General features: G+C 37.0%; 1 protein-coding gene across 3 annotated transcripts in view; it reads right to left on the bottom strand.

Moving 5' to 3' along the window:
- The window catches only part of LOC135226528 (RING finger and SPRY domain-containing protein 1-like), a 42,804-nt gene that overhangs the window by 16,294 nt on the left and 6,952 nt on the right, over window positions 1-19,558 (bottom strand). For all 3 annotated transcript variants that reach the window (XM_064266171.1, XM_064266172.1, XM_064266173.1), the window contains exons 3-8: window positions 17,763-17,857; window positions 13,859-14,024; window positions 10,394-10,579; window positions 10,019-10,226; window positions 8,193-8,308; window positions 7,896-8,039 (exon numbers count right to left, since the gene is read on the bottom strand). In XM_064266171.1, coding sequence (XP_064122241.1) covers window positions 7,896-8,039; window positions 8,193-8,308; window positions 10,019-10,226; window positions 10,394-10,579; window positions 13,859-14,024; window positions 17,763-17,857 — 915 coding nt within the window. The remainder of the gene's footprint in view (window positions 1-7,895; window positions 8,040-8,192; window positions 8,309-10,018; window positions 10,227-10,393; window positions 10,580-13,858; window positions 14,025-17,762; window positions 17,858-19,558) is intronic.

Below are 19,558 nucleotides of genomic sequence, written 5' to 3' on the forward strand. Positions count from 1 at the left end.
TGACTCCCCAGAGCTGGATGCACTTGAGGAAAGACGCATCTCCTTAGATACACCTTTCCGACGGTGCTGCTGTCGCGACCTGGGAATCACCAACAGGACCGCCTAAGGGCGGCGACTGCTCATGGGCGGACCCCACTGACCTCCTCAGGTTTGGGTGCAAGAGAGCCAGGGTTAGGAATGGGTTGAACAGAAGAGGGAGAAAGTTCAGAACGAGACAAAGATACATTTCCAGTAAACAATTCCTGACTAACTAAATGCCTCTCAGAGCTAGCCCTAGAAGCAGCTTTCTTCTTCTTATCTCTCTCTAACTTATAAATGCGACAAGTTAAAGTTCTCCAAGCTTCACTCCCCCCAGATGCTGAAGCCTTGCCGAGGATGGGGGGCTTAGGGTTCAACAGCTGGGCCCTGATGCCTGGTGGGAACTGCTTTCTCGCTGGGCCTTGGTGCCCAGCTGTTGATCCAACTAAATAAGTCAGCTCTTTTCCTTTTACTAAAACTTTTCATCCTTCTGCTTCCTCCCCCTATAAGTCCCATAGATCATTGTATAATTTGGATTAATTGTTGTGGAATTTTCCACCTTTGTAAAATTTATTAGACATGAAAATAGGAAAAGATATCATAGCTGGGACTGGGTTTATATCCAAAACTAAATGTGGGAACTGTGGTAGGATCATCAACTGCCCGATAATGTTCGGACCTGAGATATCAGGCGGAACTATTCTTTAGAGCTGGACCACGGATTCCAGGGGGGTCTGGTTCTGGGTTAGGACTCTCGGCATTCTATCCGGTTTGCCCATAACATGATTGGGGTGGGGATGATTGTATTCTTGTAATACTCTCAGTCCTATCAAGCGGGTTTGGCCTACACTTGAGCCACTCTAATCATGTTATGCCATCCCCAATGGGGTAGGGTAGGGATGCGGACATTTGGGATTCGGTTCTCACTTGTGCCATTGGTGGCGGAATAAACTCCAAGAAAGGCTGATGATATTTTTTTAAGGTTTTCAAGTTTAAATTTTTTTTTTCTTTCTTTTTTTTATCCCCTCTAATCTTTATGACAAATAAATATAAGGATTCGAGTACCCCTGGACCTTTTGATGCTTTGGCGGAGATGACGACTATGACAAGGACTTGGACCACCCCCAGGAAATTTCAATTAATCAAGAGCACGATGATAGCTCTACAAAACACTGTGTTGGAAAACTATCTAATGTGAAAAACTTGCGAGTGCTTCATGTTGTGGGCATACCAGTGCAGTGCGACTATGACATTATTTTGACAACCTTCCGTTCCTTTGGAACTATAATTGAAATAAGGATGAATTTCCTTGAAGTCACATCAAAATGGGAAGCATGGATAACTTTTGATAAATATGAAGATGCCATTAAGGCTAGTAGTAATATCATAATACAGTACAAATAAATCAGTGTATTATAGAGGGAGCTTTGACTGATAGAGTACCCAAAAATTTAGATAGCTATGTACCATCTGAATGGGTTCAAGATATACATAAGAAAACAGAGGGTAATAATTCATCCAGAACTCCCAAACCTCCTATGTGGCTAGTTGCAACAGCGAAGGAGGAAACTTACAATTATTATAAGTTCTGCAGGTATCTCCAGAAAAAGGTGGGAGGAATAAATAGTGGAGATATATCTAAATTTGGAAAACGTTCTGTGCTAATACATGCTAAATCAAAAACGCAAGCACAAATGTTATCTGCAATGAATCCTTCTGGGCATGATATGATTAAAGAAATCAGACCCCACCTGAATTTTAGTTATGGCCGAGGTGTCATTTTTGACAAAGATTTATATGAGTTCACAGAAAGTGAGATCCTTGAAATGAGCCCATTGACAGTGTGGAAAGTAAAAAAGACACCCATTGTTAATATGATAATTTTGACCTTTGAAGACCCTAACGTTCCATCCCATGTAATCATTGAAAATGAAAGAGTGCGAATAAGACCCTTCCTCCCGAAACCTATTCAATGTTTCAACTGTTTCAAGTTTGGTCATTCATCAAAAATATGTAGGAACGCAAAAGTTTGCATAAATTGCTCTGCCCCTGACCATGGTATTTGTTCTGAAACACCAAATTGTTTTAATTGTCAGCTGAACCATAAAGCTAATGATAAAAACTGTAAAGCATACAAAGATGAACTATCAGCAATAAATAAGGCTAATGCTGAACACATTAGCATAGGATATGCCAAACAGCAATTGGGCCAATCAAAGAGCTATGCAAGAGCTCTAAACCCACTACCCCTTACTACCACAAGGGGTCCTGTGGGAGCACCTTCTCCTGCAGTAGGTGTATCAACTCCTGTGGTAGAGGCCCGGGTATCTGGGTTGGGTGCTCAGTCACTGGGAGCAAGAGCACACACCACCAAAGCAGGCAAGCTGCCTGTGGTTGAAAAAGAGTCTCCTCCAGATGAAGAGGCTCTCCCATCATCTCTTCCATCTCCTACTTTTAAAGTTGTAAATCTATCACAGGCAGAATCTCTGCCTGATCTAATGGAACCAAAACAGTTAAGGAACCCCAAGAGAGGAAGGACTCCTTCAGGTTCCCCCCCTTATACTCCAAATAAGCATGCTTCGATATTTAACAGCTATAGTATGCTTTCCTCAAGTGAAGCAAGTATTTCAATGGAACACAACCACAAAGTTAGAGAGGTTGCACAGATTACAACGGTAGATGTTCACCCTCCTCCTAAAGAAAATCAAACTAGGAGAAATAAAGATCACAGGGTTAGTCATAAAAAACCATCTATTTCCAGACCACCTAAAGACCTAAAGAGGAAAAGAGAAAGACTTCCAAATCGGATTTGTAATGGCTTTATTCAACATCCTACAATGGAACTGTAAAGGATTGCGTTCTCATGGTGAAAATCTAAAGGTCCTCCTAAGAGAAACTAAACCTGGAGTAATTTGCCTGCAGGAAACTCAATTAGGTCCAGAGAAGTTCAATCCTGGACTTAATTATGAGATCTTCACGTCCACCCCTCCAATGGGTGATAGAGCACATGGAGGAGCAGCTATTATCGTGAGCAAATCACTGGAATGCTTGCCTGTAGCCCTCAGTACAAATTTACAGGCGGTTGCTCTTAAGATCACATTAAACAAGCAGATTACTGTGTGTTCCATCTACCTGCCTCCTAGATCAAACTTCACAAATGCTGATATCCAATCATTAATTGATCAACTGCCACAGCCATTTTTTATTCTTGGTGATTTTAATGCCCATAATCCGTTATGGGGAGGGCATACTTCAGATAATGAAGGTAAAATTATAGAAGACATTATTAATAATGATGATATTGTGCTTTTAAATGATGGTACTATGACTTATCATAATATATATTTTAATTCTTACTCTGCTATTGATCTGAGTATATGTTCCTCTGCAATAGCTTTAGATTTTATTTGGTCAGTAAATTAATTTTTAAATGGCAGTGATCACTATCCCATTCTTTTAAAGTTTACCAGAAATGTCCCTACAGAAATGCCACAGAAATGGAAGCCATTGGAAGCTGATTGGGATAAGTATAAAAAGGATGTCCATCTAGATAAACCATTTGAATCCTTTAACAACCATATTGAAGCATATGAGTATTGGACAAACACTGTATTAGCCAGTGCAGAAGCCTCTATTCCAAAAACTACTGGAAAGCCAAGGAGACCAACAGTTCCATGGTGGGACAAAAAGTGTGCCACCTTAAGAGAAATTACTAGAAGATGCTACAAGAAATACAAATCAAGTGGCACATCCACTTCTAAAACAATATATCAGCGAGCCATGGCAAAACAACGCCGATACTTCCGTCGTGCCAAGAAAGACTCTTGGATTTATTATATAAATGGAATTAACTCTAAAACACCATCGATGTTTGTATGGAAAAAGGTACGAAAACTAGCAGGGAAGTTTGTGCCACCCAAAACTCCCTCTTTGAGAGTAGAAAATAACCTCGTTACAAACCCTTCAGATGTAGCTGAGTCATTGGGTCAATGTTTCTCCAACATTTCTAGCCCAAGAAACTATTCTAGTGAATTCCAAAGAATCAGGAACACTCAGGTCAATCTGAATCTATCTGGTGATAACCGGGAGGCATACAATGCAAGATTCTCTCTTCAAGAACTACATGAAGCACTCTCTTCAACAGATGACACTACTCCTGGTGAAGATACTATTTTATATATAATGCTTAGGAAGCTACCTGAAGAGGCCAAACGCTACCTTCTTAAGATCATTAATAAGATTTGGGAGACTGGAGTTATGCCGAGATCCTGTAAAATTTCCATCATAATCCCTGTTCAAAAACCAAATAAAGATCCCCAACAAAGTTCAAGTTATAGACCTATAGCACTAACAAGCTGTGTTTGCAAGTTAATGGAAAAAATGATAAATTATCGCTTGGTATGGCACTTAGAATCAAATAAGCTTCTCTCTCCTTTCCAATTTGGGTTTCGTAAAAATAGATCTACCCTCGACCCACTTATGAGACTCTCCAACCAAATTCAGCAGGGTTTTGTCAATCAGTGTCAGACAATAGGGGTCTTCTTTGATTTAGAGAAAGTTTATGACACTACTTGGCGTAATGGAATTCTTAAACTACAGAAAATGGGTATTAAGGGCAACTTAATTCGGTTCATTCATTCCTTCCTATCCGAAAGATTAATAAAAGTGAGAGTAGGGAACTTTCTGTCGTCCCCCTTTAAACAAGAGGAAGGTGTTCCACAAGGAAGTGTTCTCAGTGTGACCCTCTTTGCTGTCGCCATAAATAGCATCTTGGATGAAGTTCCAAGCCCAGTTCGAGCTTCATTGTTTGTGGATGATTTGGCCATTTATTGCACTGCCTATGATGCTATATCTGCATGCCGATATCTACAGAAAGCTATTGATTCTGTCTCCAAATGGGCCAGGCTAAATGGTTTTAAATTTTCAGCCATTAAGAGTGTTGCTATCCGCTTTTCAAGGAGCAGGCGTAAAGAGGTTATACCTAATTTAAAACTCGAGGGATCTATTTTACCATATGCTGCCGATGTCAAATTTTGGGGAATGACTTTTGACTCAAAACTCACCTGGACCAAACATATTGATAACCTTAAATGCAAAATTAAAGCATCTTTTAATCTTTTGAAAGTAGTCTCTGGATATGAGTGGGGAGCTGACAAGAAATGTTTATTAAGACTCTATGATGCACTTTGTAGATCAAAGCTAGATTATGGGTGTCAGATTTATTCTTCAGCGTGCAAAAGCAAACTTAACGACCTCAATATTGTCCATAACATGGGATTACGAATTTGCTCTGGTGCATTCCGAACATCTCCTGTTGAGAGTCTGTATGTAGATACCCATCAACTGCCACTTGACTTACGACGGGAGGAACTGGGTCTGCGCTACATAATGCGCGTAAAAAGCAGTTCCGAAAATCCTACCAATAAGGTCATTCGCCAACTTGACAACAGGAAATTTAAACCAAGGTCATCTGTCCCCTTCCAGATAAGGCTACATCAAGAAGTGAATAATGATACTCTAAAAAATCAGAATGTTTCTCAGTTAGTTGCCTCCAGATTCCCCCCATGGCTTATCCCTAAAGCAAAAGTTTGTAACAAAACTATGGTCAAGAAGAACCTTTCTGATAAAATGGCAAAGAGTTTATTCTTAGAACATGATGTAACTCATGATGGTGTGTATAAGATTTATACAGACGGTTCCAAGTCAAGAGAGGGAGTTGGGCTAGCCGTAATACAGAAGACACTTGTGAGGCTGCAAAACTACCAAATTCGGCTACAGTATATACAGCAGAACTTCCTGCCATTAATAGAGCATTAGCTATTGTTCATCGTACCGAGAAGAAGAAATTTGTTATATATTCGGATTCTAAAAGTGTTTTGGAGAGTCTTAATATTTGTAATACATCACATCCTTTGATTCTCCAAGCTCAAGAGTGGCTGTTTCGAATTTCTTGCAAACACAAAGCTGTTTCGTTCTGCTGGGTTCCTGCCCATGTAGGGATCAAAGGTAATGAAAAAGCTGATAGAGCAGCAAAAAGAGTATGTAATAAAAGATTACTGGATATCCATGAAGTTCCATACATTGATATGAAGTCTCCTATTCGAAGCTATATCCGCCACAAATGGCAGGAGCGATGGTCCTCAAACCTCCTTGCCAGAAACAAGAAGCTGAAAGCAATCAGACCTAATTTGAATTTTTGGCAGTCTTCGTTTCATAGAGACAGGAGGACCGAGATTGTTTTAACGAGACTTCGTATTGGCCATTCCCGATTGACACACAGCTTTATACTTGAAGGAAGCGAGGCTCCAGTCTGTGCTCGATGTGACTGCCTGTTGACAATTGAGCATATTCTGGTCTGTTGCCCAGTGTATGGTGCTGCCCGCAGGAAATTCGGTCTTTCCGGGAAACAACTTTCTTATATTTTAGGAGATGATGTTGATGTCAATAATCTTGTAAAGTTCTTAAAAGAGATTGATATTTGCTATAAATTTGACTTATTTTAATAATATTCAATTTTACCTTTCACCTAATACACACAAGTGTATGCAGTTATACTTTTAATTGTATTTTAATATAAAAAATTATATAATTTTTATATTATTTATTTTTTAAATTTTTTTAATGAAATAAGGTTTTAAGTTTCATTCACATCAGATTATCATCACGTTCAATTACATTTAATTAATTATCAGATTATTTATTTCATTCCATTACGGCGCTGAATGACCATTAAAGGTCCCAGTGCTTGGGCTTGTCCCTAAATTTCATAATCCATCCATCCATCCAAGCTTTACTGTCCCAGTTGACACATTCCCCAAAAGTCAGATCCAAAATTGAACTATTTGAACAAATTCCTATAACAGCTAAATGTTGCCAAAATGGCTACCAAAATATTAGAGTACTTCACCAAAACTTCCAGACATGAAGTAAAAGCAAAGCAAAGCAATTCCAAAACTTATGCTGCTACTGTACATGAGCTGGTTTCTCTTTTCCCTAGTAGTGGGCGGCGGGGGTTATAACCAAGTCAAAATAAATAGTATAGCACTACCGCAAATTTCAAAAATTCTAGCTGCCAATGGATAAAACTATTGCTATACAACTACTTGGTAAGTTGCATACATAAAATTCAATGTACATATACTGCTGATGAAAGACAGTTTTAGTACTGCAACACTTAAAATTGTCTATAGTAAAAACAGCCAGTATTGGGGAAAAAACAGGAGTATTCTTAAAATGTTCTGGTTGAAGGGGACTAACATTTATACTTGACTCATGACCTATAAGTCATTACTTTAAAAATAAGCGTTAAGTTGAAAAAACAATAAACAAGCTAGATAAATTAGAAGAGGTGCTCTCCCATTAGTACTCAGCAACCATATATTTTTCATGATGCTACTCATAGCTAAAAATAATAAGCTGTAAATAATTTTCCAAAATAAGTTGCAAACAGCAACAATTCCAATAATTATGTTTGTATCATGACTGGCATCATCATAACCTAATCAATAGTTTACCATCATAGGAATTCCTTGGATATTCCTCCCCCCCTACATATCATCTTATTCGACCTAATGTAGGTTTTGCTACATTTACAGAATCTTGGATGCCACTAGAAATGTTGCAACCTCTGTCTATGCTTTCCTATATCACTTTGAAAGGATTGTTGTATCCAGCACTACCAATCTAGTCATTTCACTTTATTGCATTAATCTATCTGCAGTAATTGAGAAAATTAGTAATATGTGATGACAACTTCCAAATTTGTCAGAAACCCCTCTAATCACTATTATTTCATGAAAGATAATGCTTGTTAAATAAACAGATGTACCTTTTCATGTTTACAGTTTGACTGCAAAATTTTATATTATCTAACTTACATGATTTAAAAATTTGCTGTCTTTTGTAGCCCAACCAATCTGCATTACGCCTGCAGTGATAATGGTAGCTTCATAATACCATATACCCGAATCCACTTGGAATGTACAGCGTACACTTTCAAATGATGAAGCATCACAACGAGCCTGTTGAATTACAATGCTTAAATATATCACATAACTTTTCTTAAATAAGAAGAAAAGCTCTGTCAATAAGCCAATGTAACAAAAACAAAAAATACTGAGTTCAGTATATCTGTTGAGACAAAATACTAAAAATACTATATACATAGTACTTACCTGAAGCCCATCAGGAGAAATCTTAAGATATTCACTAACATCATTACTATTAAGCATAGCATTCAGGTGGGTAGTGTCAACATTTTCATATGAATAGGGACGGCCTTCACATATAACTGGAAGTAAACAAAAAATTATTTTGATAACTATACATGCTGCCTTAACTGAATTATTATAGACTGATATTAATGAAAATTTTCCTCTCAGCTCTAAGAATGAGATCTATTCCAACTATTTCCTTTTGGATGACAAAAATATATATAGGTGCATTAAACAAAGATCTTCTCATACATATTGCACGACATACTTAAGATTAAAAGAAACATTTACTTTTGACAACTGGTTGTCGTATAGTCAACACTGTACCAAAGCTTTGAAAAAAAGTACGTATTTCTTAAATACATAATGATTAATTTTCAGTTGCATTAACAAACATATAAAACAATATATTTGGGTATGATTCAAACTATACACATTGTTGTCTCTTACAAAAAACAAGTTCTTACTTGCAATATAAATTTCCATTTCTGAATGCTACAATTATCAGGTAAATGTGACAATGAAATTTCTGGAAAACATTACATGATCCAGAGGCTTCAAAAGAGTTTGAAAACCTTTCCAGTTTGATGAGATGCCATTTTTGTTCCACTACCAGAAGAATAAGTTATGGATGTGAGTAAAACTTTTAATTTGATAATGTAATAAATATAAACTAGAATTCACTTGGTCTCGATGGAATATCAGCAAAATTTTGAGGGTGGAACCATTTATAAGAGCTAAAGCATTCAAGTAGCTGTAGATAAGCTAAGTGACTGGGAGTGGGAATAATTCTAAAATTACTAAAGAAAAAAGATTTGAGGAACTGTGGCAATTAGTGGTACTATGTTTACATGAACTGGCAGCATGGGCACTCCATAGGTTCTTGATTATATGTAGTGATCAAACTTTCATGTTGAGCCAATAAGAAATGTGAGGAATTCAACTAACCTCTCATTATGGCCTTCATGTGTTTTCATAGAGCTAAAACGTTAGCAGGGAAATGCTCTGGAAAGTTCTGAGAAGTTATGGCCCACCATAAAAATATATATCTTAGATGAAAAAAAATTACACCAAAGTATTAAGTGTTGTGTGTATATACTGATGGTTAGTCACAATCCAAATTTAATGTCAAAGGTATTAAGCGTTGTGTGTATACTGATGGTTAGTTGTAATCTAAATTTAATGACAAACACCTTGGACAAGAACCATGAAGGAATTTGGGTTTGGTTAGATGATTTACGTAAGAAAGCAAGAGACAGGGTGTTATAAAGAATCCAGCAGAGTCTCATGTCATACAGCCCTTGAGGCTTAAGTTAGTATACTGGAATGGACATTATCTGCTATCTCATTCCTATAATATGGACCCTGACGGCTACTCGAGTTTTGGGAAAGGAGGCATGCCTCCCAACCTCACCCACCTAGCTCCAAGTGAATACCTACATATGTTCATGCCAGATTGTAACCAAATAACCTGTATGATAAGAGGGTGAAGCTGGAATAGGATTATGAAAAGGAACTAGAAAGTCAGATAGGAACACAGCAAATGAAAGGTAAGTGCAAAATAAGTGTTGTAGTAGGAGCTGAAGGGATACAAATACTAAGAACCATAGTAACGCCTGAAGTTTGCTATGTAAGGCCAGCTGATAATTGCTTTGAATGACAGTAGCAATGTTTCCTCCTTACACTAACACATTTCAGAGAATACTTTTCACAAATAAAACTAGCCCTAGAAATCTTTTAAGTTATGCAAAACACAATTTAATAAAAGCAAAAAAATATCAACTTACATAAATTATCTAAGCACCACTGCGCACAAAATCCAACTTGACAATGGACATAATCAGTATGGTCCATCCAACTCTCAAGTTTTCTTAGAGGATTGGTGATTCCAGAACCTAAGCACTGGCTAATACTGGTTTTGTTTTCACTTGTTTGGGCAAATTTCTCTAGTGCAATTAAAGCAAACAATATGACGCACGGATGGTTCTCTTCATTCTGTAAAATTAAAACAAAAAACATTAATTTTGGATAACACCCTAACCCTTCTTTCTAGTACACAAATAAAGTTCACAAAAATAAAATCATGACATCATGATAGCCATGACAGAATTACTGAATACTACTGTAATAACAAAATTATTTATACAAAACAGCCTACTTACTAGTTGAGCAACCAAGTACTGCAATGTATTGTGAGTTAGGAGGGCTATAGAAGCTGGACCCGCAAGCTTCTCAGCAATGCAGCCTAAAACCACACATATGTTACGATGCTGTTGTGGATCCTTCCACCCATCTTCTGCTTTTTCACTGCTCAGTTCAAAAAATTTGCATAAATGAACAACTGTTTCCTGGAAGGATAAAACACATCTGTAATCACATACTATATCTCTCCTTTGAAATACATACTATAAACATGTTTCCTGGAAGGAAAAATAAAACACATCTGTAATCAGATATATCTCTCCTTTGAAATACATACTATAAACATGACTGATGGATGGAGAGTTAAAAATAGTGACGTTGCATAAGAAAAAATTATTTTTTCTGGTAACCAAATTAGTCATTTATATGTCTGTGTTCACAGATTCAGAACCTTTGGTCTAACAGCAGCAGAGTAGTTTATTACTCGATAGTTCAACCAAACCACCAAGCCAGTTCCTGTCAAGAGACTTCATAAAGACTTGTTAAGCACTATTTGGAAGGTCTCAGCTCATTTGCCAATGCACAGAGAAAGGTCTCAGGGGATCCACAAAATACTTGACCAATACATCACAATATTAAAAATATTATAACAAAAGTCACAAACAGAAAAAAAACATTAGTATACAAAACATACATAGTGCAACGTACAAAAATCACACACTAATAACATTCACCAAAAATATCACACAAAATTCTCCAAGTAATTGGAGAGTAGGTAAAAGCATATAAATATAAAAATAAACAACCATAAACCACAACATGAGACAAGACTAAGCACAAACAATCTTGAGGACTAGTCCCACTCCACCACTCCAATTGGTAACAACAAAACACTAATGGCAATGATCCCCGATGGACACACTATTAAATAGCAATTCCAAGATGCAAGCCAGGCCTAACAATGAATTAGAACAAAGCATACTGGTCTGACACCACAGTTCATGTCCCATTAAAAATATGGATGCAAATAGTGAACTATCTACGGACAACCATTTATGAATGTCAACATGTACGCACATAATCAATAGCTAATATACGTACATTAATATAAATAATTTAAAAACTAATAGAGAAAGTGACGACATAAAAGAATGCATACAGTATTAATGAACTAGATGAAAACCGAGAATACAGTGCAATGAAGTTCGCCAACATATACTTTACTTAACCTTTTAGAGCCGGGGTAAAAATTCATTACGCAGCACCCCAGGCCGGATAAACTTTGAGGTTGCCAAATTTAAGAAAAAACACATCAATGGAAAGAAGTTATGCAAATGTACAATGTGTATGAAAAAATATTCTAAAAAATTTTCCCTACCTTCTAAGAGATGTTGTGGGGTCTCTTACAAGACAATTGTAAATTTTAACAAGTTATACATGCTCTTTTTCTGATAAATAAATTTATTTTACTTTGTAAAATTATAATTACAGCTCATACAATATCAAAGCAGATAAGAGCTAAAATCAGTAACAAATTCTGACATACTCCCTTGAAGTGAAGGTCACAACTAGTTCATGACCGCCTGTTTCTTGACTCTAACCAGCCTAAAAGTTGCCATTACTGATTTATGGGCTATAGAAGAAATGGCACCTCTTTCCCACCCGATTCCTTCCAAATTGATGGCGCGTTAATACTGTTACTCACCATGAGTAAATCTGTAAACCACCCAAAACCTCTTATTATTACTCAAGTGAGTAGTATATCTGTACATTAAAGGTTAACATTGCACTTGCAAAATATGAGGTAAGAAAATTATACAACCCTGTGATTTAAAATGGGACCAGTGTTGTTGATCTACCATGCCTCATTCGTTGGTTAGACAAAAGACTGAGTCTAATGATATTTGAGACTATAAATGCTATTTGAGACTATAAATGCAGGCACATATAACAGATGAGTTATTATGAAACATGCTATAACAAACAGAAGGCTACATACACCATGCACTATGCATTCTTTGGTTTTCTTTACGACTGACTAGCAAATATAGAAAGAAACGATTTTTCATGCTAATGTTAATGATCCATGAATTTTAATTTCAACAAGCTTGGGCTTTTTTGTAAACCTCTCGCCAGACAACAGCATCAGGTTTCTGCTGGTTACAACAAATAATACTATATTAATAATATAATACTAATACAGTATCTTGTTTTAACAGTAAACTCTGCTTATATCTACACTGACTTTTGGGCTATTCATGTGGAGTTTCTTTAACTCACTTTCATCATGTAACAAAAAAATGTAATGATCTTTGGTTATAGCAAGACAAGGTAAACAATGACATCAGCAATCAGGGTTGAAATATATTTTAGTTGACCTTCCACAGACTTGTAGATGGAAAAAAAAAATAAAGGCACTGGAAAGTGTGGTACTCCTAAAGTCATCAGGTAGGTTGAACTTCATTACGGACTGGTAGTATCCAGAAAAATTCAAATCTTTAATTGTGGAAACATATAAAAGTACTTAATTAAGAGTAAATCTCAGGCATATATAACTATTTTGATAGATTGAAATAAATAATGGGATTTATGGGAAAATACAAGCAATAAAACCATAATTATCACTGTGAATCACTTACTCTCATTTCTGGGCTCTCAATGGCTCCAATGAAGGATTAGTTCATACAATGAAAGGTGAATATTGGAATAAGGTGAAGTAAAATAGGTTGGGCAGCTTGGTAGGAAGAGACCAAGGGAAACAGAAAAAAATAAAAGGAAGAAAGCAATGCAGCTGGGGCCAATGGGTTACTGCAATAATGAAAAATTAAGAATGACAGTGAGTGAAGAAAGTGGGCGGAAAAAATTGTGACGGCTTAAAATATTGATGGAATGCAATATAGAATTTAGGCCAAAAGCCAAGCTCTGGGACCTATGAGGTTATTCAGGGCTGAAAGAGAATAGAAAAGTTCGAAAAATGCAACATAAAGAAAACCTCACAGTTGCACCATAAAACATTGTTAGGAAAGGGTGAAAGGGTAAATAGCAGGAAGGAAAAAAAAAAAAGAATATGAATGGAGGTACAGTGAAAAGAATGAAAGGGATTGCAACTAGGGGATGAAGTGACACTGCAAAGAATCTTGAATAATGCCTACAGTGCACTGTGTGAGGTGCACTGATAGTTATCCCTTTATGAGGAGTTAAAATATCAAATTGAAAATGTCCAGGGAAAATTAGAAAAAAGATGCATAATTAGGGTATCGGTATCATACTCTTCCTTCATATATCGGCCAATAATTTAACCTGGATGAATTTCTACAGCTAATGAACATATCTGGGCCACAATGTTTTATAGACTACTAATGTGGATAAACAGTTTGCCTGTCATTCTTTCCTTAGAAAGTAATCGACATTTTCTACATGAAAAGTAATCTTTGTGAACGATTATGCACACTGTAATACGTACAAGGTTTTGCAAAACCACAAACCTTGCTTGGTAGTGGACAGTCATCCAGCAACAACGTAATAACAGCAGGTCCAAGTGGATCTTGCAGAGGAATAACCTGCACCATGGATCGCACAACTACCAACCATCCTGCTTCCTGGTCAGCAATAGTATGCAGCTTAAGCATTGATGGTGGGGGCTCCTGATCACTATTTTGATGGAAAACAGAAGCCATTAGCATTGTCTTCAACACCACACACCAATTACATGAAAAGTTTCATTGTCCAAACCATAATCCTTTCAACCAAAATTAATAAGTCTCTCAACCAAAGCTAGCAACACCTCACATAGACTGATTCTATTAAATGGTTACAAACTATCAATTTGGAATTTTTTAGTAAAGCTACTGATTGCTTAAATCTAAAAATTGCATTTTTATAATAAAATGAGGTTTTATATATAACTACTCTAAGTAATTATATAACTATAGTTTCTAAGCTAGCATGGCAGCTAAAATTTAAAATCGTCTCTAGCGATATTTTTGTTTTGGTGTAGGTAAATAGCCCCGTCCACTATCGGGAAAGAGAGGAACAACTAGGCAAAGCTTTTCAATATGTTGAGGCCTTAAGTCCATGCTAGGGGAGGTGGGTGGGCTACCATTCTGTAATTACTTGGTAAGTATATATAAAACTTCATTTTATTATAAAAATGTAATTTTTATATATGTAACTTACCAAGTAATTACATAGATGATTCCCACATTGAAAGGAGGTGGGAAGCATGGATATATTCTACCTCCTAAAAACCATTCATGTAATGATTTTGAGAATAAAATATTTGCCAGCATTGTAATAATGCTTGTTGTTTACTTACCTTGTAAGAGAGCTGGTGCAGAAAGATACTGCCTCTGGTTGGTGTTCCTCTTACTTCGTAGAGGCGCGGCTCACCTGCTACATAAGTGGGTGCTTTACGCGAAGGACACTTCCAATCGCTGATAAAGCCAAAAATCTTGCCCCTGCCCTAGACACAGTACCAACACATACGACAACCAGACAATAAGGAATATTACCTACACTAAATATTTAAAAACACCAACACCCACCCATTAAAAAAAAAATAAACTGGAGGGTACCCAAGTACCAAGTACCCACGGGGTCCCCTGGAATTCAATGACCTAACACAAGGTGAAGAGACAGGATGAAAAGAATATTTCATACATTCCCTCCCTGCAATACCATGTCAGCCAACAGCACAGGACCTAAGGTATTGCAGTTACTAAAGACTGTTTCCACTTCTTTCAAGTACTGCAACGCTATCACTGACTTGTTAATGTTGTTAAATGTTATTCCATTTAAGCATAAAAGCTTGAAAACTTATAAACTACATAAAAATATTAAACAAACATTTTTGCAGGGTTTCTCCAAGATTCAAAAATGTGTGTGTGTTCGCGTGTCTGAAATACTCACATATGATAATTAGTAAGGCTCCAATAAAAAGTTTGCGCTATTGTGAATTCATGCAACTCGAATCGCACAAGATTGAGGTATTACTGTAAATGCTCTTCATCAATCTGAGCATGAGCTTTTCAAACAAGATCCCTTAGGATGAAAGGGGGTATTCTTCGTAAGAGGTCTAGACGGATCTGTGACCGAACACCACACTTACTGGATGTTCCTTGTAACTATTCAGTACTGTTAAGATAAAAACTTCAACGCCCTTACGGACCAAAGTACTCTCTCCTTATTCTCTAAACCCAGAACATTCACTAAATTCTTAATTTCAAAAAAAGCTTGGCCAGGGATTAGACAGTGTCTCATTCTTTGCAAGAAAACCAAGGGTATGAGAGCAGATTCCATCACCTTGTATAAAACCCACTCTCCAGTCAATTGCATCTATCTCACTGACTCTTTTGGCAGTTGCCAAGGCTACCAAAAAGTTTTCTTCATAAGGTTCTTTAAAAAAAATGAACTAATAGGTTCAAAAGCTGGTCCTGTCAGCCACTTTAGAACCAAGTCTAAATTCCATGACACACTAGATGGAACTTTTCTTCTTACACCTACCCAAGGATCTCATGAGATCCGATATATCTTGATTAGTAGAAAGGTTTATGCCTCTATGGCAAAATACAGAACTAAGCATAGCCCTGTATCCTTAAATTGCTGATGTAGACACCTCTGGAGCTCCTCAGAAAAATTAAAAAATCTGCTATCTACATTACAGATGTTTTAGTAGACAAGATGTCATACTACTACACCAAGATAACAAAATAGACCACTTATTCTGGAAGACATCTGTCAATGACTGTCGTCTGCACTTCCCTTAACTCCTAGCAGTTTTTTGAAAGTCTGTACGGGGTCAGAGCTAGATTTGACAACCTTGATGAAACCTCTTGAAGAGTGGTTGTCTGAACAAATTGATCTTTTGTGGAGGAAGTTTTAGGAAGTCTACTAAGAACTCTAGAAAGTCAGGGAACCACTCCCTTAAGTGGCCAAATCAGAGCTATCAACGTCACCGACACATTCTGATGCGACTTAAACTTGTTCAGGACTTCTCTCATCATCCTGAACAGAGGGAAACATATGTTTCTCATCTGTGTGCACTGGCGAGAAATGTTCCGGGCTGTCCCAGAAGCTACAAGGTTCTTTGCATGCTACTGGAGAGATTCTTGCTTCTCTTGCAAGGCACCAGAGGGGTGCAAGATGCATCCACAGATGGCCTTTTCAATGGCTTTGACTCATCACTAAACTGCCACTAATGTCTGCCTTCTAGACTAGACGTATCGGAACTAGAGGAAAGACGTTCCATTTCTGAAAAGACATCAACCAATGACAACTTTGGAGGCCTGGGACTTTGTAACAGGTGCCCCTGAGGGGCCAACTACCTGTGGGCAGATGCTACCAACCTCCCTTGGGCCTCTGGTATGACTTCTCTCAGGTTCTGGGGAGTGTGCCAGGGACCTTCACATAGGAGAATCTGTGGGACAGGTAGCCAGCTCCTCAACCAACACTGCACTTACAATATTAACACTGGTTTTACTCACTTACTCCATTAAGGCATGAATCAAAGTCCCTAATTGAGCCACAGAATGCACAATTAATTTGAATCTCTTATTTAATTTCAATTCTCAGGTCAGCAATGGCATTGGGGGTGGAAACATGGGAGCTGGGTAAGGGTTCAGGTGGAACAGCAGGAGAACTGGGATTAGGTAACATAATTGGTACAACAATTACATGCTACTAGCAGATTCCTGACTAACTGCAGTCTTATTACTATTCTTATGAGTTGCCTTTCTTTTCCTATCTCTAACTTTCAAGGATGAGAGTTAAGAATTTTTCACTGTTTAGACTCCCATTTTACACATACTTCACATGACAATGTTCATGAACAAATTTCATCCCTGCAAGTAGAGCAAATAGTGTGCAAATCATACTTTGCAAAAGTTAATCTCGTCTTACAACCTTTGCTGCAATAACAAGTGGAAATTGTACTAGCGTCTGACATTGTCACAGTCGGTAAAAAGTCGAAATCATGGAATGACAGTCTAATTTTGCCAAATTGTGAAATTAGAATATTTTCAAGAAAAATCTATCACAGGCTAATGCTGCTACCAAAAAGCAGACAATACTTCACCAATTTGTGTCAGATCAACAACCGGTAAAGAAAATGAACTCCAAAATTTAGCTGAGAGCTAACAACCTTCACCATCAGGTGGCAGAAAGAAATAGAAAAGCTTTGCCTAGCTGTCCCTGTCTTTCCAGAAATTGGGCAGGGATATTTACCTACACCAAAACAAAAGAATCGCTACAGTGAATTTCAAATTTTAGCAGCCTTACTAGTTTATAAACTATAGCTATAAAATTACTTAGTAAGTTAGGTATGTAAAAACTTAATTCTGTACTGAGAAAAGCAATTAAAACATAATCTAAAATGAAAATGTATATACTTACTTGTCCACCAAAGTTCTTATGACGGCAAGAGTGTCCAAAACATATTTGTCTGTCACAGCTGACAAAACAATGCTATTTATGCTGTCTTCTGTGTCCTGAAAAGTCAAATATTAGTCTAACAGTTTTGAACATTTTTTTTAATACAGTAACAGCAAATATATGCTGTAATTCAAGCATCACTAAACATGGTTGTTGAAATGCCACTTACAGCACTGAATCAATCTGCCAATCACATGTCCTACTCATACAAAATTTACATACTTACAAAGCAATAAATCAGTTAAATAAGAGGCTGGTATTGAGCATCTTATGCATGGAATCTGCTACTCACAAACAGAGCAGTATTGCTTATCTTAGTTACCTCAGTTACCCTCTTAAAAGTTTTGATTCTGAAAATGTCAGTGTTTAATAATCAGGTTAATTTGTCATCTGAGATCCTGTGCTACCGCGGAATAAAAGGGATATTGAGTATAAAGTCGCCTTTCTCATCGCCTTGTCAGCTGCTGAGAGAGTCCTACGGAGAGCTATGCCAAGGTTTATCTCCGCCTTTCGCTGCCTAGAGCTAATGGAAACCATCCAATATTCCTTTATACAACTCTGCAAGTAGTTACAGACTTCCTCCAAGTGCAGCAATCCAAAGAATAATTTTCTGATGCTTAATTTTGGAATTGAGTCTATAATAATCTGAAACACCCTGTATTCCTTATATATATGAGTAATATTGCAAAAAATACTGCTCATATTGAGAAGGAAAGAAAAATCTGCCTTGCTCAACTATTTTAAGATCTTCCTTGCACTCAATCTGCCTTGCGCATGATCATTTCAAGATCTCTAGTAACAATCCATTCTGAGCCATTATTTATTTAGCTCTCACAGGGCTGGCTTGAAGGATTGGTCTTTACTAAAAATAAAATTTAGATTTTATTTAACAAAGTATAGCTTTTTGAAAATTGTATAGCTTTGTTCACTGGAAATTATGAAGATTTTGACAACATTTCTTGAACTGGGCAATTACCAAACCTTGAAACTTGTTGTCCATAAAAACCTTTGACTCACTGACCAAAGCTGGTTTCTGCCTACCATAATCCACCTGAAGCATTCTACATAGTCTTCCCAATATTCAAAAACATTTTGTAGAACCCATAGAAAGGCATGCTTCCAAAGGCAGAGTGCTGCATGCCTACTTCATATCACAGCTGCCAAATTTACTGTCACCCTCAGTCATACATGAAATGTTTGTCACTATTATTATTTTGTCACTATTACCATTTTCTCAGATAAATTGGGACAGAAGTATAACAAAAGCCATACACTGCCTCAACTCCTCACATTCAGAAAAGAGAACATGGCCATCTTGACGAGGCAGAGCTCCAATTACTATTATTATACTTGCAAACACATAAGGAACACACCTGATTCCCAAAGAACTGAATGCCCTTTCATGAAGAGGAAAAATCTAGGACAGTAAATAATAAGCAATAGCAATTATAGTGTAATATTTTAAAAATTACAAGATTAACAAAAAGACAATAAATAAAATGGTAATGTGGTAGCAAGAAAAAAGTTGGATTTGCATAATTGTCCATTTTTTTTTTCTTCTGTTATTATGTAGGTTGGTGAGAACAGGGAATTTTGAAGCTGTAGTGCTTTGTTTTTTAGTGGTTGTATAAATTAATGTTTTTCTTGTTTTACTTGCAGTTAGTTTCACGGCAGACAGGATTGAGTGAGTGGGTGTTGCTCCCCTTCACCTATACAATAGATTTATATTGGCTTCGATGAAGAACTTTGGTCATATA

Source organism: Macrobrachium nipponense, chromosome 14, assembly GCF_015104395.2.
Source record: "Macrobrachium nipponense isolate FS-2020 chromosome 14, ASM1510439v2, whole genome shotgun sequence".
Classification (NCBI taxonomy): domain Eukaryota; kingdom Metazoa; phylum Arthropoda; class Malacostraca; order Decapoda; family Palaemonidae; genus Macrobrachium; species Macrobrachium nipponense.